A 25,470-nucleotide genomic window follows, 5' to 3' on the forward strand; every position below is an offset into this window, starting at 1 on the left:
TTGGGTCAGAGAAAGGTTCAGCTCTAAGGTAATGGCTTCTTACACAGCCTTTCTTAAAGCTGGAATACAGTCAGCAGAACAGTGTAGTAGGAGTTCCTCAAATGTTCTCAAAAGACTTGTACAGCTTGCAGAACCTTCCTGGACCACTGAGCCAGCCGGGAGCAACTCCACAACTTCCCCACATCTCAGCTTCTTCCACCCCGGTAGCTACGCGCCCAGAAGCCCCGCCCCGAAAAGCGACCAATCAGAGAGTGAGAAGTGAGCCGGATGGGGCGGGCCTATCTTGCGCAGTCCTCGAATCACCAACTTCAGACAGCGAGGGCGGAAACGGAAGCCCTGGTTTGGCCTTGGGTTCCGCCTTGGGGGAATGTCCCGAAAGAACAAGTGAAGAAATCCTGAGGCTGGTGGGTTGGCGTTCTCTTCTGTTATCTGTCCGCGGAGTAGTCAGTGACGCCTGCAGCCGCGGCAGGGAGGGAACGCCACCACCCAAGGAAAGAGCGAGAAGGCCGGCAGCCGCGGGGCAGAAACGAACAGAGTGCAGGGTCTTTACAGGCTGGTCCCGTTCGGCGCCGCTCCCCTCGAGGCCATGGTGCCGGCGGAGCTCTGGGCAATCCCCAGGTGAGGGCAGCGGCTCTGCCGGAGATTCCACCGCGGAAGAACTGGGTCGATGCTTTGTGGGGAAGAAAGAATGTTGCCCTCACTGCTCCCCGGTAGCCCCGTGAGCGGCCGCGTTTGTGGCAGCAGCAGCAGCAGCAGCAACAGTAAGCACGGCGTGGCCCGAGGAGGCGGTTCAGGCTGCTGGTAGAGTCGCTCGTCGGCTCTTTTTCCGTAATATGCGAGACGAAAAAACAGCCCAAGAACAGGGCTCCGCGTTACCATCTACTTCGAGCTTTTTTTCCTTCCTACGTGGAGCTGATTTATGCGGAAACATGCCTTGCACTTGTACCTGGAGGAACTGGAGACAGTGGATTCGACCTTTAGCGGTGGTTCTCTACCTGTTGTCCATAGTGGTTGCGGTTCCCCTCTGCGTTTGGGAATTACAGAAACTGGAGGTAAGAGGGTCCCGCATCATCAGCCGCTACCCTCTCTTCTACCGTCCTGTCCATCTGAGGTAGCCTGTTTTTACCCGGATGCTCCAGGCTTTAATATCCTGAAAAACATGTCATGCAATGAACCCTAGCAGAACCGATGTCTGGCTTCTGGTTGTTCACGGTTTTTCAGAGCATGCTACTGGTGGAGGTAGAACTGAGAAAATAAAATATATTACTATAGCAGCTTCGGAGATCACTGTTTTGCAGGCAGTCATCCATTTCCTGAAAGTAAGATAACTTTATTCCTGAAATCTGTTCTGTTCAAGTACTGAACTTAGTTAGATCTACCTTAAGGACCAGGTGTAGAATATTATTAGCATTTAACTAGCTTCCTTAATTAAAGGGTTGAGTTGGTTCGACTTTGTTCTTTGTTTTTACTTTAAAATTGAACTCTTAGCCAACAAAGTTTTCAGGGAAAAATGCCCTGTATGTTTTTTGATGTCATATTCTTATTATGACATCAGTGAAGTACTATAAGCTGAAAGACACCAAGGTAAATACTTAACTAAGCACTTTGTAAAAAAAAGTTGAAATGAACTTTTAAGTTTGAAGTCAATAAAACCCAAGGGACTACTTTTACTTAGAAACAGCTGTTTCACAAGAGTTATGACAAGACCATGGCAATTTGGGGCCTTTTGTGTGGAAATATTTTTATATAATTAAATTGCATTAATATATGTTTGTTTTCCATATGTTCACTCAATTTTTTTGTTCACTTTCCCATACTAGCATAGCCCATATAGTTTTTTTTTTTAATGTTAGTAGACTATTACACTACATTAAGTATTTCTCATTCGTTAGAAATTTAGGTTATTTCCATAATTTGTCTACCAAACTTCATGTATAGACATCTTAATACGACTAGAGATTTCTTACTTTTAAGTATTTCTCTAGACTCTGAAATATAGGAACTATTTTAAAGATTAATTATATGTATCATAATCTAATTTAAGATTTCTCTTAGTTGTTGGTGTCAGTGACAAATAGTAGTCAATCTAAGAAAGAAATGGAAAATTTTATTCAAGACAAACAGAATTATAGCCTGGGAGACAACCTCTCAGAGAGCTCTGAGCCCTGTTCTGAAGAGATACAGGGGAAGCCTGTATATATGTGATTCTGGCTAAGGAGGCAGATGCAGTCAAGTACTAGGTAGAAGATCACTAGTCACAAGCAACAGGCTTGAATTTAGTGAGTTTCTAAGGTGGCTCAGACGGTAAAAGCCTCTGCCTACAATGCGGGAGACCCTGGTTCAATTGCTGGGTCGGGAAGATCCCCTGGAGAAGGAAATGGCAACCCACTCCGGTACTCTTGCCTGGAAAATCCCATGGACAGAGGAGCCTGATAGGCTACAATCCATGGGGTTACAAAGAGTCAGACAGGACTGAGCAACTTCACTTTCACTTTCACTAAGTATGGAAAGATGCAAGAATCCAGGTTCATAAAAAAATTTCTCCTGAAAGTATCTGTCTGAAGGCCAGTTTTGCTAATTTTCCCAGAGTCTGCACCGCCCCCCCCCAACACTCCGGATTCCTTCCAGGGTGTATTGTAAGTCAGCACCCACAGTGGCTAGTGACTTGATCTCAAAGAACTGGGTGGGCAGTATTTGTTATTTTACAGTCCTTTCACTTTCATTCTTAATTTAAACCAAAGTTTGGGAGGCATTTTGTGACCAATTTGTCCCATGGGACTGGGAATGCTTGTTCTCAGGTCAAATAAGGATTCTCAAGTTACGCCATTCAATGTACTATTACTGACGCGATTCAATGTACTATTACTGAATTAAGCCCTGTCAGCAGTGACCAAAAGCCGATGGGCCTCTGTCTTATGTTACTGTCCAGGAAATGGTTCCCTCTTGTTGCTTGTTCCCAGGAAGAAAAAGTTACACTGTTACAGTCATGGATCTTATATAACTATGTATTAGGTCAGTCATTTCAAGTGGCCTAATCATTAGTTTTATTGGAAATTCAGACACACATTTGGTAGTGCCAGAACCAATAACCATAAACAGGCATGAATGCAAGTAATTTAGTTAGTAACATTACTAAGGTTATAAGTAAGTATTTAAGTTTGAACTTTGTTACAGCCCAGCATCTCCCCAGGTCTGACCACTCTTCAGCCCCAGTCACCATCTTTAAGGGGAGTGATAACGTTGGCATTGCACATAAAGCTTAGCAGTGGACATGAACTTGGGCAAACTTCAGGAGATGGTGAGGGACAGGGAGGCCTGGTGTGCTGCAGTCCATGGGGTCGCGAAGAGTCAGACAACTCGGCGACTGAACAACTAGAGAAAAGCTCACCAGAGACGTCTGCACTTACAGGTCAAGTAGTGGGTCATCATGACCCCTCTCAGAATCGAGAGAGGAATGCTGTCTTCTAAGGAGAGAAAGTGATCATTCTGTTTGAGCAAGTACGTCTGCCATTGGCGAGGTCTGGCTAACATAGTGCAGATGCACAATGTACCCCAGAGGGGCGGGAGGATGCCAAAAGTCAGAGACAAAGTTCTGTGTGAAAATTTTTATTTCATCATTGATGTCAGCTCTACTTTTTCTGTACCAGCTTTGAATGAATGTTTTAATCTACCATCCCTTCTGCTAACACCCTGAGCCAAATTATCATCATGTATTGCCTGGACTATTCTGAACACACTAGCCAAAGTATCTAGTGAAAACATAAGTCACGTTATGCATGTCCTCATAAAGTTTTCCAGTCACTGCTAGTCCCGGATTAAAAGCCAGTATATCCCTGACTGTGGCATCAAGCCCCAGCATGATCTGAACCCACCCCTCCCTGTCTCACTCTGACTTTCTCTCCTTAGTTCCTGAACCTCCTCCACACTGGCTTTGCTCAAACATGTAGGGCACGCTCCCTCCTTAGGGCCTTTGCACGTCATAATATGCCTTTCCCGAGATGGTATTTTCATTGTTTGTGTCCTTCAGGTTTTTCCTTCAGTGTCACCCAGCTCCCCTGTTTAAAAATTACCAGCTTCTTTTCCTCAACTCTTCATATCCTCTTCCCTTCTTTATATTTCTTAGGACTCACCAGCATAGAACATGATTTATATTTTACTTGTTTTCTCCTTTTGCCCAAATGTCTGATACTTAACATATGATTGTTTGAGTCCTAGTGATATTGTATTCCGTATGGTTAGAGAGAGAAACGTGGCACCTGCTCTCATGGCACTCAGTGATGGAGACCAGCACAACCAACAAAAACAGATCAGTAACTGATGTAAAATGCGGTGAGGAAATGAAACAAATCTGACAAGTGAAGCGCAGGGCAGCATTGGTACACATCCTCCAAAAACAACTCTACCAGCCTGTGGAAAATTAAGTGGAAGTGGAAAGAAGTTAGAAAGCTCTTCAAGGTGGTTCAGAGGTAGTGGGTGCACAGGCTATGATGACTTATGGCCCAAGTCAGGATAGCAGAAATAGAGATGGAAAAGTGAATTTTAAGCATCATGGAAATTGAAGAAACAGAGCTTGACAGGGGATATGATTGAGGAAGAGAGGCAGTGAGAGAAAGGGGGACGTCAAGAACCACTCTGAGGTTTCAGTCTTGAACAACAAGGTACATGGTGATGCCAGGTCCCAAGATGGAAACTCGATGGATTCAGGTTTGAGAGCACTTGAGTTCTGCTTGGGACGCATAGTTCAAGGTCTGTGAGAGACATTCACACGGGCTCGTCAAATATGCGTGTGCTAAGTTGTTTCAGTCGTGTCTGACTCTCTGCGACCCCACGGGCTGCAGCCTGCCAGGCTCCTGTGTCCATGGGGCTGCTCCAGGCAAGAATACTGGAGTGAGTTGCCACCTCCTCAGGGGATCTGCCTGACCGTTCCCATTGCAGGCAGATTCTTTACCGACTGAGCTATGAGGGAAACCCCAGAGGCATCTGGGCAAAAGCTAAAAGTAAATGTGGAGTGAAGAAGTGCTATCAGTATATGAAGACAGGTTTTTGTTCATTTTGTTTGTTTTGAGTATTTTTTTTTAACTCAGGAGAATGAATGGCACAGTAGATAGAAAGGAGTGTGGATTAAGTGAGGGCCTCCCCACCATTGTATTTTGTTGTTAAGATGTTAGAGACACTACTACAGCATGTCCCTAAGATAAGGTGTAATTTTCTTCATGCTTTAAAGTCCTGAAACAAGAATTATCCCCATTTTACAGATGTGGAAACTGAGACTTGGAATGGCTAAAGTGACACTGTGCTAAGTACTTAGTAATCAATCATGCTCATTATTTACTGGATGAGTTTATGTCTTTAAAATGCTTAGCGCTGTCCCCAGCACATAGTGGGTGCTCAGTAAGCCCCTAATTACCACTCTTTTGTTTTTAAAATAGCACTGTTGTTATTGCTATTTATTTGCTGTTGTTATAGTGGGGCACCAGTGTGATAGCATTTTTGGATCACATTTTCACCGGGATTAGGTTCACAACTGTAATGTAAAGCAAAGTTATATGCATCTGATTAAGCACTGGAAAAAGTAGTTGACATGTTTAGAGCCGGTATTGTATGAAAAAAAATACTTAAATCTTTTAAACACCACAGTCACAATGCTCACGCTGTGAGAAGTCAGTGGGAACTGAGGAAGCAAACTGGAGGTTCGGCTAGCCCATCCCAGGCCCATGAGGAATATGCTCAGGACTGGAGCGGCCAGATGACCATCTGTGCCACCATCTGTCTCACTCTTACTGGGCTGAGCATGTGTTTACATATATAGAGGTCACGTAAGTGACCTGCACCCCTGATGCCGCACTGCCCTGCTAGTCCTGTGTCCCAAGAGGCCGCTCTCTGAGCGTGCTTCCTGCTTCTCCCTCAGGAGAAGTGAGCTCAGAAAGCCCTCCTGCTTCTCTCTGCTCTCTGCTCTGAAGGCCGTTGGCTGAGGGACAGCTGACTCAGTTCTGGATGCTGGTCTGTAATGGTTTTTTCTTTCCTCTCTGCTTTCTTCAAATTACCTTAGGAAAAAAATCTACACTACTTGTCTCCTTTTTTCTGAGCCCAAAAGTGGCTGATAAATTTAATATTAATCGCATCCTTCTGTCAGTGTGTCTCAAGTGTGAGTAATTTATTTAGAGAGAAATGTAAATTAAAATAAATGTAATAATCATATTAATAATTTGTGCAGATACCTAGAGTAAGATCTTATTTTATATTACCTTAGTAGAACATATTATATAATTTTATTATATTTTATTATAACGTTACATAAACATGTACACACATACGATAGGTTCAATTTCTTATGCATACAGCTTTTTAAATAGCTCAAAAACCAAAACAGTTATAAGACCAGTGATTCAAATTAGTAGCATTAATGTGGACGAATGATGCTTTTCTAAACTGGAATCACCACTTGCAATGTAAAACTAGTACTAACTCTCCTATGCAAGATTTCTAAAATTTGGAATCACTATACTGAAATGAGTCCATTCTCCAGTCACTTGTTTTATGATCATTTGAAAAAGAACTTCATTACAGCATACTGAGGATGCTTGGCTTTAGTCATGAGCACATCTGTTTTCTCTCAAGTCTGCCACCAAGTTCTACCTTTTAGCGCTAAAGCAGTCATAAAAACAAATGTAGGCATTAAAAGTACTTGGCAATACTGTTCTTAATGATCACCTTATAATAAAGAAGATCTAGGGTAAGTTACTATTATTGCCATCATTAAAATGAGTTGTTGTTTAATTGCTAAGTCATATCCAGCTCTTTTGTGACCCCATGGACTGCAGCTCTCCAGTCTCCTCTGTCCATGGGATTTCCCAGGCAAGAATACTGGAGTGAGTTGCCATTTCCTTCTCCAGGGTGTCTTCTTGACTCAGGAATCGAACATGAGTCTCCTGCATTGGCAGGCGGATTCTTTACCACAGAGCCACCAGGGAAGCCCAGTACTGAATTTTAAATGAAATTGAGTCAAGCAGAAATCTCTGGAAAATTATTGCTCAGACATTCTTTTTAGAATCTTCACCTCTGCATATTCACTTTTGATTTACTGCTTTATTAATTTCCAGCATTCAGCAAGACTTTTTAATCTTCTTTTGAAGTTTTCCGTACAGTTGAATGTAGAAATTCATTGTTATAAAAATACATTTGTTCTCTATACTTTTGTTTTCTACTTCTGTAATCTTTGACTCTTGATGAAAAAAAAATCTTGTTCAAAACAGCAAAAGATAGAAGTTGTGGACTTCAGTTCTGTTTCCATTAACTGCTCAAACTCCTCAAATACTAAAAATAAATTCCCAGCTTTTTTGCTTTAAAAAGCTAACATTTGCTTTTTTTTTTTTTAATTAAAAGGATTCACTTTCAGGAGTACAAGGAATAAAATTTATTCCAGAGGGCTCCTCAGATGGAACAGAGGTTCAAATAAATTTTTTTTTTACCAGAAAATGAGTGAATTACTTTAGCTCTGCCTTAGGATGAAGCAGTTCAAATTATATTTTTAGAAACTGAGCTTTTAAAGGAAAAATATTGATCAGATATTGACCTTAAAAATTAGATCTTTTGAAAATGTCTTGTCCTGAGTTGATAATATTGTGTATAAGAGACATGCGTGTGTCATGTCCAACTCTGCGACCCTGTGGACTGGAGCCTGCCAGGCTCCTCTGTCCTTGGAATTTTCCAAGCAAGAATACTGGAGTAGGTTGCCATTTCCTCCTCCAGGGGGTTCTCCCTATCCAGGCATCAAACCTGCATGTCATGCATCTCCTGTATTGGCAGGCAGATTCTTCACCACTGAGCCACCTGCAAAGCCCTGCGTACTCTGACAGGGCAATCTGTATCAGCATGGGTCCTCTGGACAGGTCCCTTGAACACTGGCGGTACTTATTAGCCAATGGGAGGATTAAAAGACATGATGCATGTAAAGAACTTAGCAAAGTTATCAGGCAAAGTGTTCTCAGTAAGTGTTCTATTCATATTTTGTGTAACAGTAAAATTTGCAGAAAACTTTGGTAAATTTTATCCCAACTTAAAAACAGAGGAATAAACCAGAAGATTTTTAGATTTGACTTATAGAAAATTCTAAAATTGCTGTACATCCTTAATCACAAAAATCAAATATAAAAGGCCAATAACAATCTGAGGGAAATGACATGGGATTAATATTCTTAATGTATGCAGCGCTGTAACTAAAGACCATATGAGGAAAAATCCACCCCCTCCTTCCATAAAAGCACAAATAGGCTGTTATTGAAGAAGAAATAAAAATAGCCACTAGTTATTTGGAAAAGACTGAACCTCAGTAATAAATAAAATTTTAAAATACAAAAATCATATTTACCTGTTTAGTTTTAATATCAGAGAATTATACCATTATGTTCTTTGCTTCTTAAGGTTGGAATACACACCAAGGCTTGGTTTATTGCTGGAATCTTTTTGCTGTTGACTATACCTATCTCGCTTTGGGTGATACTACAACATTTAGTGCATTATACACAACCTGAACTACAGAAACCCATAATAAGGTAAGTCCTTATATGTTGATTCTACTAGTGTTGTGTTGGCTTATCTCATAAAATGTAAATGTTATGTAAAATGTAAAAAAATTTTTATCATGTAAAATGTTTTAAATTTATGTTTTTTGCTTTCTAAATAGGATTCTTTGGATGGTACCCATATACAGTTTGGATAGTGTAAGTATGCTTCATTTTAACTCATTAACTAGAAACTTGTTTTATGATACTAACTATAATTAATGTAATAAAAATAATGTTATTTGGCAGTAAGGAGTCAGGTTAATAAGTGTTTTTAATGTTAATAAAGAAGATAAAGCATAACCATAGATATGGCAGATGTTTTAAAATTTCAAATGAGTTGTTCTTAGTCCTCTAAAGATTGTAATACTTAAAATTACCTTATCATCCTCTTTATTTATTACAATATTTATTTAGACCAAAATAGAAATCTTCCCCAGTGGAACTGAGTATATGTAATTGTTACAAATAACTGCTTTAATTTGATTAAATATAAAGAAAATGCCTTTAACATCATTTTCTATGGTCATGTCAAGAAGTTTCGGATTATATTAATATTGAAGAACTCAAGTACATAATGTAACTTTTCTCTTCATATTCATTGTTCACCCCCCAACACAAATGTTTTTGTTTACCAATATGCAAGATGTTTATTGCTTTAAAAATTCATTTCACAGATTGCATGGTAGCCCTCATAACATTAAAATTTAGCAAGTTTGATATAAGTATGTGACAAGACAACTCAGGTTTTAAAATAGGCCTATTGCAAGTGCCATGAATTGCAGTGGTAATTCCTTTTATTGTAGTCAGAACTGTTTTTAACATCTATGCTTCTTCATAGTGGATAGCTTTGAAATATCCCAGCATTGCAATATATGTGGATACCTGCAGAGAATGTTATGAAGCTTATGTCATTTACAACTTCATGGGATTCCTTACCAATTATCTAACTAACCGCTATCCAAATCTGGTATTAATCATTGAAGCCAAAGATCAGCAGAAACATTTCCCTCCTTTGTGTTGCTGTCCACCATGGACTATGGGAGAGTAAGTATGTTTGGTTTTAATTCTTTAAGTTTGGTTTTACTTAAACAGATATAAGTGTCATTTCTCTGCAGTATGTAATGTTCTATATGCAGGATAAAAAGTATAAGACAGAGTCCCTACCCTCATGTAGTTCATAGTCAAGTTTGAAGACTTAAAAAACAAGTTTTTATAATCCACACATACGAGTTAGTTTTTTTTACATTATTTACCCTAAATAGAAAACTGACAAAGTTGTGGGGGGGGAAACCTTAGAAATCATTTAATCAACATTCTTTTACGATTGGAAACCAGAGCCTGCATAGATTAACTTCCTCGAATCACACAGCAAGTTAATGGCAAAATCGGGTCTAAGACTCAAGGAGAAGATAGTCTAGGTGGGGAAACGGCATTGGACATGAAGTAAGAGCAACAAATAGCAGTGTTTATTCTAGTTATAGGTAAGTTAGTTGACCTTATTATTCATTCATGTAGGACGGAAAGGAAATAAAGCCTGCAAAGTTAAGTTGAACCTAAGATTTCATTCACTCTATGAATGAACCACTGGATGTTTTTCAGCAGGAAACATTTGAAGACTGGCATTTTAGAAAGATTAATTTTAAAATACTATACAAGACTCATTAGGAGGAGAGGAGTCCAGAGGGGGAAATAAATTATGTTATTAGAATAGTTCGTTTGTGAGATAAGCTGAAAAAGAGGGGTGTGGAATTGAAATAGAAAGGAAAGATAATAAGAGAATCCAATGGAGAATCAATAAGACTTGATTGCAGATAGATGGGTATGTAGGTGAAATTTGCAAGCCAAGGTGGGTGGAATGACTTGGAGGAATCAGTGTAGATATACGCCCTAGGGTTAGCTACATTGCCTTCCATGCAATACAGAACCACTTCGACAGCATCAGCACCAAATGTAAGTGTCTCCTTAACACCCTTGCAATGACAGGAAGCCGCCTGGCTATTTGAAATAATAAACTCCTAAGGTGTTTATTTGACAAATATGTATTGAACACCTAGTATGTGCTAGTATATAGATATATCATAATACATATAACAGATGTAGAACTCATGGAACTTACAGCTTGGTTAGGAATTAAATGAAGACACAAATATATAGTTAGTCACTTCAGGAAGCACTGTGAGGGAAAAACAACAAGAGCCTATGAAGGAGGATAGTGAGAATAACGGTTAGGGGTGGAAGGATATTGTACTCAACTCCAAATACAGTCAGAACAAACAGGGATTTATAGCCAAAGAGATTGGGGTGGTCACTGGATGGAAAATTACCAAGAGGAGACATCAGGGTAGGGGGATTCTCTCTAAACTGCCCTAAAAAGAATGTTACTTAAGGCAGACCAAGAAGACATCAAGAGTGAGGGATGAGGAGCTGGATTCAATATCAAGGGTAATCAGATATTGGGGGATAGGGTGAAATGATGGAGGGGCAGGATTTTTTGCTCAGACTGATTTCCCAGGCCAAGAACAGGGCCTAGCTGATGCCTAGTTGAAAAGAAGGCTAAGAGGAACCCTGTCTAAAGTTTGGTCCAGGAGAGAGATTATCAAGTGAGAAGCCATTATAGGATGTTAAGCAGAGGGCTGATATCCACATTTCATTTTCAGAGATTACTGTATTCTTTGTGTACTGAACTGGAAGTGGGCATAAATGCAAGAGATTGCAGTGGTCTAGTAAATATGATGATGATGGTGGAGGTGGCAATGGCAGCTTGGCTTTGATCAGGACTCCTCTGTTAATACAGAACCTGAGATGTGGTCCTAGCTGCCTCTTCAGGCTGGCTCATCCCAGTTAGTAGGTGGTCAGCTAAAACCCAGAACCTTTTTCAAGTGATGCTATAGACCAAAATTTCCCTTTTCTGTGCTTGTGCAATTTATTTGTTCCTAACTACACAACTATAAACCAGGTTTTCTTTCCTTGAAGACTTTAAACGACCAAAGCCATGCAGTTTGGGGATATGGTTTTAGTAATATAAAACTTCTCATTCTCTTGTATATAAATACAGTTTAGGATACCAGTCTCCTTCTGTTGGATAACTGGTGTTATATGTCTGATCATTAATCAACCTGTTGCTGTTGAGGATAATTCAGTATGATGCTTTGGTTTTAAGCATTATACTGAATTTAAGATGCAAGTTTCCAGTCTTTAGATGTAAAACTGCATCTGCTTTTTAGACTATGATTTATGTGACATATGCAGTGAGCACAATGAGTTTTCTTCTATGAAGACCTAGAAGACCTCCTAGAACTCACACCAAAAATAGGTGTTCTACTTATCATTGGGGATTGGAATGCAAAAGTAGGAAGTCAAGAGATACCTGGAGTAACAGGCAAGTTTGGCCTTGGATAGCAAAATGAAGCAGGGCAAAGGCTAACTGAATTGTGCCAAGAGAATGTACTGGTCATAGCAAACACTCTTTTTCAACAGCCCAAGAGCGATTTACACAAAGACATCACCAAATGGTCAATACCACAATCAAATTGATGACATTCTTTGTAGCCGGAGATGGAGAAGCTGTATACAGTCAGCAAAAACAAGACCTGAAGCTGACTGTAGTTCAGATCATCAGCTTCTCATAGCAAAATTCAGACTTAAACTAAAGAAAGTGGGGAAAACCACTAGGCCAACCAGGTACGACTTAAATCCCCTATGACTATGTAGTACAGGTTATGAATAGATTCAAGAGATTAGATCTAGTAAACAGTGTGCCTGAAGAACTATGGTCGGAGGTCTGTAATATTGTGCAGGAGGCAGCAAACAAAACCATCCCAAAGAAAAAGACAAGCAAGAAGGCAAAGTGCTTATTTGAGGATGCCTTACAAATTGCTAAAGAGAAAAGCAAAAAGCAAGGGAGAAAGGGAAAGGTCCATCCAAGTACATACAGAGTGCCAAAGAACAGTATAGAGAGACAAGAAGGCCTTCTTCAATGAACAATGCATAAAACTAGAAGAAAACAACAGAAGGGGAAGGACTAGAGATCTCTTCAGGAAAACTGGAAATATCAAGGGAACATTTTGCCCAAAGTTGAGCACAATAAAGGACAAAAATGGTAGAGACCTAGTAGGTACTGAAGAGAACAAGAAGAACTGGAAGGAATACACTTAAGAACTGTACAAAAAAATCTTAATGTACTGGATTAATAAGATGGTGTGGTCAGTCACCCAGAGCCAGACATTCTGGAGAGTGAGATCAAGTGTGCTTTAGGAAGCACTGCTTTTAATAAAGCAAATGGATGCTGTGGAATTCCGATAGAACTATTCAAACCCCTAAAGGATTATGCCATCAAGGTGTTGCATTCAATGTGTCAGCAACTCTGGAAGACCCAGCAGTGGTCACAGGACTAGAAAAGGTCAGTCCTCATCCCAAAATTCCTAGGAAGGGTAGTACTAAAGAATGTTCTAAACATCAGACAGCTTCACTCATTTCCCATGGTAGTCGGGGCTTTCCTGGTGGCTCAGCAGGAAAGAATCTGCCTCCAGTGCAGGAGACCTGGGTTTGATCCCTGGGTAGGGAAGATCCCCTGGAGGAGGTCATGGCAACCCACTGTAGTACTCTTGCCTAGAGAATCCCATGGACAGAGGAGCCTGGCAGGCTGTAGTCTCTAGGGTTGCACAGAGTCAGACATGACTGAAGCGACTAAGCAGCAGCAGCCCATGTTAGTAAGGTTGTGCTTCAAATCTTGCCGGCTAGGAATTATGCAGACCAAGAACTTCCAGGTGTCCAAGCTGGGCTTAGAAAAGGAAGAGGGACCAGAGGTCAAATTGCCAGCCTTCACTGGATCATAGAGAAAGCTAGGGAATTTCAGAAAAACATCTACCTCTGTTTCATCAACTGTGCTAAAGCCTTTGACTGTGTGGATCATAATAAACTGTGGAAAACCCTTAAAAGAGGTGGGAATAACAGAACATCTTACCTGTCTCCTGAGAAACCTGTATGTAGGCCAAGAAGCGACAGTTAGGACCCTGTATGGAACAACTGATAGTTTCAAGATTGAGAGGGGAGTACGAGAGGGCTGTCTGCTGTCACCCTGTTTGTTTAACCTGTATGCTGAGCACATCATGAGAAATGCTGGGTTGGTGAGTTACAAACTGGCATCAAGATAGGCAGGAGCAAGATCAACAACCTCAGATATGTGGATGATACCACTCTAAAGGCTGAAAGCAAAAAGGAACTAAAGACCCTCTTGATGAGGTTGAGGGAAGAGAGTGAAAGAGCCAGCTTAAAATTAAAATAACTAAGATCATGGCATCCGGTCCCATCACTTCATGGCAAATAGAAGGGGAAAAGGTCGAAGTAGTGACAGGTTTCCTCTTCTTGGCTATGAAATCACTGCAGGTGGTGACTGCAGCCATGAAATCAGAAGATGATTGCTTCTTGGCAGGAAAACGCTAACAGACCTATACAGTGTGTTGAAAAGCAGAGACATTACTCTGCTGACCAAGGTCCTTGTAGTCTTGGCTATGGTCTTCCCAGTGGTCATGTACAATTGTGAGAGCTAGACTGTAAAAAAGGCAGAATGCCAAAGAGTTCATGCCTTCGAACTGTGGTGCTGGAGAAGACTCCTGAAATTCCTTTGGACAACAAGGAGATCCATCAATCTTAAAAGAAATCAACCCTGAATACTCGTTAGAAGGACTGATGCAGAAGCTGAAGCTCCAGTATTTTGGTCATCTGATGCAAACAGCTGACTCATTGGAAAAGATCCTGATGCTGGGAAAGATTGAAGGCAGAAGGAGAAGAGGGAGTCAGAGGATGAGATGGCTGGATGGCATCACCAGTGTAATGGACATGAACTTGGGCAAACTTCGGGAGTTGCTGAGGGACAGAGAGGCCTGGCGTGATGCAGTCCATGGGGTCACAAAGAGTGGTGCACGACTGGACGACTGAACAACATAGACCATACATGAAATGACAACCACAAGAAGTCTATTTAAAATCTCATTGCCCCATGAATTGGTTTTCATATTTAACATTTCTTTCATCCAGTAAGGTTTTTAAATTTCCATTTGGATTTCTTCTTTACACAAGTTATTTTGAAGTATATTTTAAAATTTCCAAATATAAAGATTTTTAAATTTTTTTTCATTATATATTTGCATTGTAGTCAGAGAATGTACTATAAGACAGTCTTCAAACGTGGTTAAGATTTATTTCATGCCCACTAGTACATGACCAGTTTTTGTGATGGGTCTCTGTATGCTTGAAGAGAATGTATGTGCTGTACTAATGAGTGGCTCTGTTACATTTATGCACATGAGGTCAGTCTTATATTATTCAGTTTGTCTGCATTTGTGTTGATTTTACCTACTTGTTCTGTCAGTTAGTGAAAGAGACGTTGAAACTCTGTCACTGATAGTTTGTCAGTTTTTGCTTTATATTTAGATGCTGTTTCTGTTCAGGAGGGCTCGCATAGTGGCTCAGTGGTAAAGACTCCACCTGCAATGCAGGAGACACAGGAGATGTGTGTTCAGTCCCTGGGTTGGAAGGGTCCCCTGGAGGAGGAAATGGCAGCACACTCCAGTACTCTTGCCTGGAGAATCCCATGGACAGAGGAGCCTGGCAGGCTACAATCCATGGGGTTGCAAAGAGTTGGACATGACTGAGTATGCATGCAAGTTATCTGTTCTGGAACTTTTTTTTTTTTTTGGTCTTAAAGTTATTTTGATGTTAACAGATATCCTATCTTTCCTTTGTTTAGTATTTGCCTGGCTTAACTTTCTCTGCCTTTTATTTTCAGGAAAAGATAGAGAAAGTTAGTTGTACAACTTTGAGTGTTTTTAGGTATATTACTTTTTTTTGGGTGGTCCTACACAGAATGACTCATAGTTTCATTGAGTTAGACAAGGCTGTGGTCCATGTTGGGCTTCCCTGATGGCTCAGAGGGTAAAGCATCTGCCTGTGATGTGGGAGACCCAGGTTCGATCCCTGGGTCGGGAAGATCCCCTGGAGAAGGAAATGGCAACCCACTCCAGTATTCTTGCCTGGAGAATCCCATGGACAGAGGAGCCTGGGGGGCTACAGTCCAGAGGGTCGCAAAAAGTCAGACACCACTGAGCGATCAGTTTGATTAGTTTTCTGTGATTGTGTTTTCATTCTGTCTGCCCTCTGAAGGAAAATATAAGAGGCTTATGGAAGCTTCCTGATGGTAGAGACTGACTGTGAGGGAAATTGGGTCTTGTTCTGATGGGTGGGGCCATGCTCAGTAAATCTTTAATCCAATTTTCTGTTGATGGGTGGGGCTGTGTTCCCTTCCCTCCCTGTTTGACCTGAGACCAAACTGTGGTGGAGGTAATTAAGATGATGGCACCTCCTTCAAAAGGTCCCATGCAGGAACTGCCAAACTGCTGCATTTGGTGCCTGCAGCAGGCCACCGCCGACCCACGCCCGCCAGAGACTCCTGGACACTCACAGGCAAGTCTGGGTCAGTCTCTTGTGGGGCCACTGCTCCTTTCTCCTGGGTTCTGCTGCACACAAGGTTCTGTTTGTGGCTCAGATCATGAACTCCTTATTGCAAAATTCAGACTTAAATTTGAAGAAAGTAGGGAAAACCACTAGACTGTTCAGGTATGACCTAAATCATCTCCCTTACAATTATACAGTGGAAGTACAAATAGATTCAAGGGATTAGATCTGATAGAGTGCCTGAAGAACTATGGATGGAGGTTCGTGACTTTGTCCAGGAGGCAGTGATCAAGACCATCCCCAAGAAAAACAAATGCAAAAAGGCAAAATGGTTGTCTGACGAGGCCTTACAAATAGCTGAGAAAAGAAGAGATGCAAAAGGCAAAGGAGAAAAGGATAGATATACCCATTTGAATGCAGAGTTCCAAGGAGAGAACTTGGTCTCTGCCTTCCTTAGCAATCAATGCAAAGAAATAAAGGAAAACAATAGAATGAAAAAGACTAGAGATCTCTTCAAGAAAACTAGAGATACTAAGGGAACATTTCATGCAAAGACGGGTACAATAAAGGACAGAAATGGTATGGACCTAACGGAAGCAGAAGATATTATGAAGAGGTGGCAAGAATACACAGAACAACTATATAAAAAAGATCTTCATGACCCAGATAACCACGATGGTGTGATCACTCACCTAGAGCCAGACATCCTGGAATGTGAAGTCAAGTGGGCCTTAGGAAGCATCATTATGAACAAAGCTAGTGGAGGTGATGGAATTCCAGTTGAGCTATTTAAGGCAGAGGAACCAGAGATCAAATTGCCAACATCTGTTGGATCATCAAAAAGGCAAGAGTTCCAGAAAAACATCTATTTCTGCTTTATTGACTAGGCCAGAGCCTTTGACTTGTGCGGATCACAACAAACTGTGGAAAATTCTTCAAGAGATGGGAATGCCAGACAACCTTATCTGCTTCCTGAGAAATCTCTATGCAGGTGAAGAAGCAGCAGTTAGACCTGGACATGGAACAACAGACTGGTTCCAAATAGGGAAAGGAGTACGTCAAGGCTGCATATTGTCACCCTGCTTGTTTAACTTATATGCAGAGTACATCATGAGAAATGCTGGGCTGGAAGAAGCACAAGCTGGAATCAAGATTGCCAGGAAAAATATCAATAACCTCAGATATGCAGATGACACCATCCTTATGGCAGAAGGCGAAGAAGAACTAAACAGCCTCTTGTTGAAAGTGAAAGAGGACAGTGAAAAAGCTGACTTAAAACTCAGCATTCAGAAAACTAAGATCATGGCATCCAGTCCCATCACTTCATGGCAAATATATGGGGAAACAATGGAAACAGTGACAGACTTTAATTTTGGGGGCTCTAAAATCACTGCAGATGGTGACCTCAGCCATGAAATTAAAAGACACTTGCTCCTTGGAATAAAAGCTATGATCAACCTAGACAGCATATTAAAAAGCAGAGACATTACTTTGCTGACAAAAGTCCATCTAGTCAAAGCTATGGTTTTTCCAGTAGTCACGTATGAATGTGAGAGTTGGACTATAAAGAAAGCTGAGTGCCGAAGAACTGAAGCTTTTGAACTGTGATGTTGGAGAAGACTCTTTAGAGTCCCTTGGACTGCAAGGAGATCCAACAGCCCATCCTAAAGGAGATCAGTCCTGGGTGTTCATTGGAGGGACTGATGCTGAGCTGAAACTCCAGTACTTTGGCCACCTGATGCAAAGAACTGACTCATTGTTAAAGACCCTGATGGTGGGAAAGATTGAAGGCAGGAGGAGGAGAGGATGACAGATGATGAGATGGTTGTATGGCATTACCTACACCATGGACATGAGTTTGAGCAAGCTCTGGGAGTTGGTGATGGACAGGGAGGCCTGGCATGCTGCAGTCAATGGTGTTGCAAGGAGTCAGACGCGACTGAACGACTGAACTGAACTTTTTTTTTTAATTTAGTGATTTTTTTAATTCTAATCTGACAATCCATCACTTGTACAAGATATACTATTTATATTTTTGTGATTATCTATGTATTCATTTATAATTTTGCCATTTTTTATTTATATCTCACTTTTCTAATTTCCTTTTTTTAAATGATTACATTTTCAAAATAAACTTAATTTGGAATAATTTTAAATTTACAGTAAAGTTGCAAAGACAAAAGAGAGATTTTCTATTACTCTTCATCCAGCTTCCCCTAATATTAACATCTTATTGTAATCCTGGTACATTCATCAAAAGGAAGAAGTAACAATGGTATAATACTATTGCTGCTGCTGCTAAGTTGCTTCAGTCTTGTCCGACCCTGTGCAACTCCATAGACGGCAGCCCGCCAGGTTCCCCCATCCCTGGGATTCTCTGGGCAAGAATACTGGAGTGGGTTGCCATTTCCTTCTCCAATGCATGAGAGTGAAAAGTGAAAGTGAAGTCGATCAGTGTCTGACTCTTAGCAACCCCATGGCCTGCAGCTTACCAGGCTCCTCCACCCATGGGATTTTCCAGGCAAGAGTACTGGAGTGGGTTGTCATTGCCTTCTCCATTAATACTATTAATTGCAGACTATTCAGATCTCTTCATGTTTTTCCACTAATGTCCTTTTTCTGTTCCAGAATGCACCCCAGGAATCTGGGTTGCATTTAGCCTCTTTTTAAAAGTACAGATTTTCATTAAATACTTTGAAAATGTACATTAGAAGTTTGAGACGATCCTTCTAATTATTTAATAAAGATTTTTACAAATAATTTTGAAGTTTTTCAAACGTGTGGGATACCTATGTAGTAAAATATAATAGACAAGTCTATTTTATACCACCCACATTTAACAAAAATAAATATATTACAGATCCGTGATTCCTTATTTCCAATTGTTTATATGTATACATGCATGTGTGTGTGCATGCTAAGTCACTTCAGTTGTGTCCAGCTCTTTGTGACCCTGTGGACTATAGCCCACCAGGCTCCTCTGTCCATGGGATTCTCCAGGCAAGAATCCTGGAGTGGGTTGCCATGCTCTCCTCCAGGGGACCTTCCCCACCCAGGGATTGAAACTCAATCTTATGTCTCCATTGACAGGTGGATTCTTTCCCACTAACACCACCTGGGATATTATTTATATATATTTATATATTTTTATATATATTTATATATATATAGATATATATTTATAGATATATCTATATATATATATAGATATATATTTATATATATCTATATATATCTCCTTAAAAACCGAAGCTTTTTCATAGCTTATCTAATGTTAAAACTTTATATTGAGTATTTGTAATTTGAAGGTGGCTGTCTTACCATTATGGAATACGTATGTCTCACTGCAGCTCTGTCAGCGTTGAGTTACAGGCACTGCTCCAGATGCGCCTGGTAGTTGTTTACCTGTGTTTGTTGATGTTTTTCTTATTCCCTTTTTTTTTTTTTGCCCTCATTACTAGTTTGGAAGTTATACTTTCTAGTCTTTAATCTTAAAAAAATAGATATCAATTTGTATAGAATGTTTTTGTAATGCTTTTATAGATTTAACTACAGTGTCACAGTTTGTTCATTACTCCTTGCATCTCAGATCTTCTATCTGGATCATTTCCTTCTTTCTAATGTATGGGTCTTAAAATTTCTTGCAGTGTCAGCATAGCAGTGGCAAATTTTCTCAGATACACTTATCCAAAAGTGTCTTTATTTTTGCCTTCATTCTTGAAAGATTGTTTTGCTGGATGTAATTCTTTGTTGACAAAAATTGTCTACAAACATTGTGGAGATTTTATTCCACCCTATCCTGGCATCAGTTGTCACTGTTAAGCCTCTACTTTCCATCTAGCTGTCATTCAATTATATTAGTAGGTGACCTTCCGTTATATTAGTAGGTGCAGTCTTCAGCTGCATTTTTAAGACCCTGTCTTTGATATTTCGAGGTTTCACTACAAAGTATCTAGGGTTTTTTTGGTCTTAGTCCTGTTTAATTTACAGTGCGCCTCAGTCTGTAGATTTGCGTGTTTGATCGGTTCGGAAAAGTTCTCAGCCATAATCTCTTCTGAGTTCGCTCTTCCTCTGCTCCTCCCTAACTTTGAATATATGTTAGACCCTCTGGTTCTGTTCTGTTCTTTGTGTCGGCATTTTTGCACTCTGGCCCATTTCTTCAGGTACACCTTCCAGTTCATTAATTCTCCACAGCTTTCAAAGGTATCAAATTGACTAATACGTTTGCTTAGTCATCCTGGGGGTCTTAAGTTTGATTTGACAATCAGTTCGCAGAGCACTGCAGGTTTAACTCAACTCCTGCTTAGTTTAGCTTTGTAGGGAGCACAGCATGTGTGGTCCAGACATTTCCATCAAGGGTTCTTGCTACACCCCCAGGTGCAGCTTCCGGACACACCTCCACAGGGGCACTCAGTTGTCAGTGGGAGCGGACTCCCTCGGCACAGAGAAGGCACTCAGCATGTAGAACCCCATCAGTTTTTCCTTCAGTCCTGGTAACCCAGGGCCTCAAGATCTGTGTGTCAGACTCGTTCTTCTCAGTTCAGATGTAATTCTTAAACTAGGGGATTTGTAATACATAGAACTGATAAAAGAGTCTCAAATAAACATTTGCCCTCAGAGCATCTTGGTCTTTTTAAGAAAGTTCCACAAGGCTCTCAGGTAGAGGCCTTTTTTTTTTTTTTTTTTTTTTGGTAGTAGCTGTTTGGGGACTTTTTTGTTTTGTTTTTGTTTGTGAATTTTCCCCTATGTTAAGTGAGCTCAGTGATTAAAAACTGTTTTATACAGGATCTTTGTTTTGTTCTTTCAGAGTATCTAGTCAGTGATACTGTCTGGAATGATGTATATACAAAGGCCAAGCTTGAAAGGAAACTGAATCCTAAATGTAAATATCATTTTCTCAGTACACTTTCATACATGCAAGCCTACATGTAATTTATTTGGTACTTGGTTTTTCTTCCAGAAACACACAGGGACCCACTTCCATTCTTTTTGTTCCTGTTCTGTGCTGCACTACTCAGGAATTTGAAATTAGACATAGAAAGGAAAATCTTTCAGATGTCGTTGTTACATAATTTAAAAAACAGTATTTAAATAATGTGTTTGCTTCCACCCACATTCTTCCCCAGAAGCCGTTTAGAATGACTAAATTAAAAGAATTATTCTAAAAAGGAGTAGATGTATGTATATGTATAACTGAATCACTTTGCTGTACAATTAAAACTAACACAACATTGTAAATAAAAATAATTTTTAAAAATTAAATATAAATATGGCATCATTTGTCAAAATTATTTTAATTTGGGGGCTTTGGAGAAAACCTGACAGTATAAAATTAGTAATTCAAATGCTAAATTCTTTTTCTTTGACAGAGTATTGCTGTTTAGATGCAAACTGGGTGTATTACAATATACAGTCGTCAGACCATTCACCACCATCATTGCTTTGTAAGTACACAGAACTTAAATTATTTTGTTTTTTTTAATTCTCATGCTCTTACCTATGAAACACCTGAGTAGAAAGCATGTAAAACTTGTTACTTGTTTATAACACATCTCGTCTTTTATAAAAACAGTATGTATAAACCCTGCTATGTTAGAATAAATGAGGTGACCGTTTATAGGCAAGGAATCACATAGAATTCTTCTAAATAATATTCCCTCTAGAGATTTCTAGAAAGCATTTTCAAAATAATCTTTTTCAAGTGTTAATATTCACACAGCTTTACAGAAACATCTAGTACATGAAGTTGAAGTATGCCACTTGAGATTCATTACATGGCTTTATTTTCTAAATGAGTACTGTATTTTAAAGAAGAAAACATATTTTTCCTTTTTAAAAATTCGGTCAAGTCTTAGCATTTGAGGTAAAATGGGGCATCATTAAGCTGCCTGGTAAAACTATTCCCTAAAAATTTAAGAACATCAAATAGATTGTGTGTCTTATCTGCTTATCATGCTAGCATGCTGTCTGTTCACAAGAATGGGAAGAAAGGTGAAAGAAGCATCCAGCTCTTTATTATGCTTTTGTGCTACCAGTTCTTCAGCAGCATTTGCCTTGGAATTAAGATTAATTTACCTTTTTTTAAGGCTGCTTTATTTATACAAGTAAATACTTAGATCTGGGTTATCATAAAAGTTGCCTGCAAGACAATTTGGGGGGGGAAATTATAGTTTAGTTATAAAGGTGCATTACTTGTTTTTAAAATTAGGCAGCATCATTTTTTTTAATCTAATAATTACCCTTTCTAATTCAATGTTTTTGTCTTTTGGATTTATTTCAAATTGGAGAGATAATCATATGGTAACATTTCTAGAAAAATGTTTTTAATTTTTGAACCACCTCTGTGGCCAAAATCAAGTGATTATCTACAGAAACTTTGAAATAATCTTACTTCTAAATTTAAGTATTGGGGCTTCCCTAAGCGGGCCAGTGGTTAAGACTGCACTCCTACGGCAAAGGGCATGGGTTCAATCCCTGGTCAGGAAACTAAGATCCCGCATGCCATGTGGTACAGCCAGATTAATCAATTAATTAACTATTAATGTCAATGTTGTATTTTAAAATATATTTTTGACTTAATTATTCATTAAGTCTCATTTTTACCATTTTTTTTTTTTTTTTTAGAGTCTGTGAGTTACTTGGTATATATGATGAAGGGAACTTTAGCTTTTCAAATGCTTGGACTTACTTGGTTATCATAAACAATATGTCTCAGTTGGTAAGTAAATATTCATCTTAACTATACTTAATTTAGATCTATAACTAAAATTTTTTAGGGAAAGTTTCTTCTGGAATAAAGCTTAATTGTAACTTTAATATTGAACTTGATTTATAGGAAGAATTTGAAACTTTAAATCTTTATACATAAGTACTTATACATTGAATTGTTTATGTAATGTGGCTCAGGGGCACAGTGTTTTTTTTTTTAAACACCAAAAACACTTTGTATTGGGGTATAGTCAGTTAACACTCTTGTGATAGGTTCAGGTGAGCAGTGAAGGGACTCAGCCACACATCTGCATGTATCCATTCTCCCCAAACTGCACGGAATTGTTGATTGTATTTTTTCATTGGTTCTGGTATTCATTGCATAGTTACATGGATATGTCATTAGTAAAAGCATAATGCCTCTCCTTAAAATAAATATCCTAGGTATATTCAGTAAAAAAATGTCTTACTGGTATATGACATTATAGGGTTTTAATAAAAGTGGGAGAGTAAAATTCTCTCATATATTTGTAATTGAAAATTGAGAATGCCAAGTTTTTTTTAAATGTTATAGAAACTGAAATGAAATGAATCCTTTCAACTTAAGGTGCACTTTATTGAAAATCTTTTAATGTAAATATTGAGATTTTTTTAATTGGAGGATAATTGCTTTACAATGTTGTGTTGGTTTCTGCCATACAACAACACAAATCAGCCGTAAGTTTTATGTGTACATATACACATCTTCCCCCCTCTAGAGCCTGCCTCCCCCTCCTGTCCCACCCCTCTGGGCCATCACAGGACACCGCACTGTGCTGCTTGGGTTACGAGAAGCTTCCCACTTGCTGATTATTTCACACATGATTATGTGTATGTGTCAGTGCTGCTTTCTCAGTGCGTCCTACCTGCTCCTTCCCCCGCCATGTCCACAAGCCAGTTCTCTACATCTGAGTCCCCATCCCTTCCCTACGAATAGGTTCATCAGTACGTTTTCTAGATTCCATGTATATGCATTAACACACGATACTTGTTTTTCTCTATATACTCGTTTCACTCTATATAACCGACTCTGGGTTCATTCAGCTCACTACAACTGACTTAAATTCTTTCCTCTTTATGGTTGAGTTATATTCCATTGTATATATGTACCACATCTTTATCCATTTATCTGTCAACGGACATCTAAGTCGCTTCCATGTCCTGGCTGTTGTCAGTAGTGCTGCAGTGAACATTGGGATACATGTGTCTTTTTGAATTGTGGTTTTCTCAGGGTTTGCCCAGGAGTGGGATTTGCTGGGTCATATGGTAGTTTTATTCCTAGTTTGTTAAGCATTCTCTATACTGTTCTCCATAGTGGCTGTATCAATTTACATTCCCACCAACAATGCAGTAGGATTCCCATTTCTCCAGCATATATTGTTTGTAGTTTTTTTGATGATGGCCATTCTGATTGAGGTGTGTTGAAAATCTTTAATGCTTTCTCCAAAATAATAGTTTAGGTACAGTGGCATGCACGTGAGTTATTAGAGATTTATAATAAAAATTAAATGCTTATGTATTCAGAGCTTTTCCACGTTTGTATTTTCTGGAACCAATAATTCCATTTTTGGGAATGCCTCCTCAAGAAATGGCCAGAAGTACTTTTGCTTTCAATATGTTTGTATAGAAAAGGCCTATTGCTTACAAAAGCCTGGAAATAGTCCAAAGGCAGTTACTTAATCAAATATATGGAAGGAGGTACTTTAAGTGGAAAAACATAAGGCAACAAAATTTTATATTTATGATACCTGTTAAAAACCATCTTATGTGTAGAAAAGAATGGTTGGATGATGGGACTATGGACAACTTTATACTTTACTGCTTTCATATTCTAAAATATTTTAAATGAGCATTTTATAGTGGGGAAAATAAACTTTTAGGAAAATGTTTATTGCTGTGCAATGCTAATTACAACTGATTTTTTAAAATAATATCTTGAGCACTTACCTTTAAAAAGTAAATTCAGCAGGATTAACATACTGCCCTCAAGAAAAACGGTCTCCCTGATTCCTTACTTTCTGATTTCATGGGCATAGTTTTATTGAAATAGTACTTATTTAACGTGTTCACTTAGAAATAATATATGTACAGTTGGTAGTAAGCTGAGCCCTTATAAAATGAATGGTAACTTGTATGTAAAAGCTGTTAATAAGCAGACAGATGTTTTTATTTTGGTTAAATGAGAGCCTTTTCTTCCATTCACGGTAGTCACTTCTTACTGTGTTTTTTGTGGGCCCTGTAAATGAACAATTAAAATCATTTTCAGAGATGATGTTACACATCTCTTCTGAAAATTTTCATATTGTATATTTTCATCCGTAGTAAACGATTTAAAAGCTTCTTGTTAATCTAAAAGGAGCATAATAAAGCCTAGAAAATTTTGCCTGAAAAATTACTCTGTACCAGGCCTGGTCTGTGACTTTGATATTTCTAATACCATATTTATTTATTCTTATTGAATACATTTAATTGTTTAATTGTTTCTAGTTTGCCATGTATTGTCTCTTGCTGTTTTATAAAGTGCTGAAGGAAGAACTGAGTCCAATCCAACCTGTTGGCAAATTTCTTTGTGTTAAGCTGGTGGTTTTTGTTTCTTTTTGGTAAGTGTTGCTTTCTCTTAAATGTTGCCATTTCCTAAAGGGCAGTAAAACTTAGAATTTGTTAAGTCTTAATTTGGAAAAGGAATTAAAATATCTACTTACCTTTT

The 25,470-nt window shown here is 39.1% G+C and overlaps 1 protein-coding gene across 1 annotated transcript in view; it reads left to right on the forward strand.

Annotated features, from left to right (window-relative positions):
- Positions 1-346: 346 nt before the first annotated feature.
- TMEM184C (transmembrane protein 184C) overlaps positions 347-25,470 on the forward strand; it is a 28,039-nt gene continuing 2,915 nt past the window's right edge. Inside the window, exons 1-7 of the mRNA XM_061142464.1 lie at positions 347-1,052; positions 8,422-8,552; positions 8,684-8,720; positions 9,403-9,608; positions 21,386-21,460; positions 22,641-22,734; positions 25,251-25,363. Coding sequence (XP_060998447.1) covers positions 834-1,052; positions 8,422-8,552; positions 8,684-8,720; positions 9,403-9,608; positions 21,386-21,460; positions 22,641-22,734; positions 25,251-25,363 — 875 coding nt within the window. The 5' untranslated portion in view covers positions 347-833. The remainder of the gene's footprint in view (positions 1,053-8,421; positions 8,553-8,683; positions 8,721-9,402; positions 9,609-21,385; positions 21,461-22,640; positions 22,735-25,250; positions 25,364-25,470) is intronic.

Source organism: Dama dama, chromosome 5, assembly GCF_033118175.1.
Source record: "Dama dama isolate Ldn47 chromosome 5, ASM3311817v1, whole genome shotgun sequence".
Lineage (NCBI taxonomy): Eukaryota > Metazoa > Chordata > Mammalia > Artiodactyla > Cervidae > Dama > Dama dama.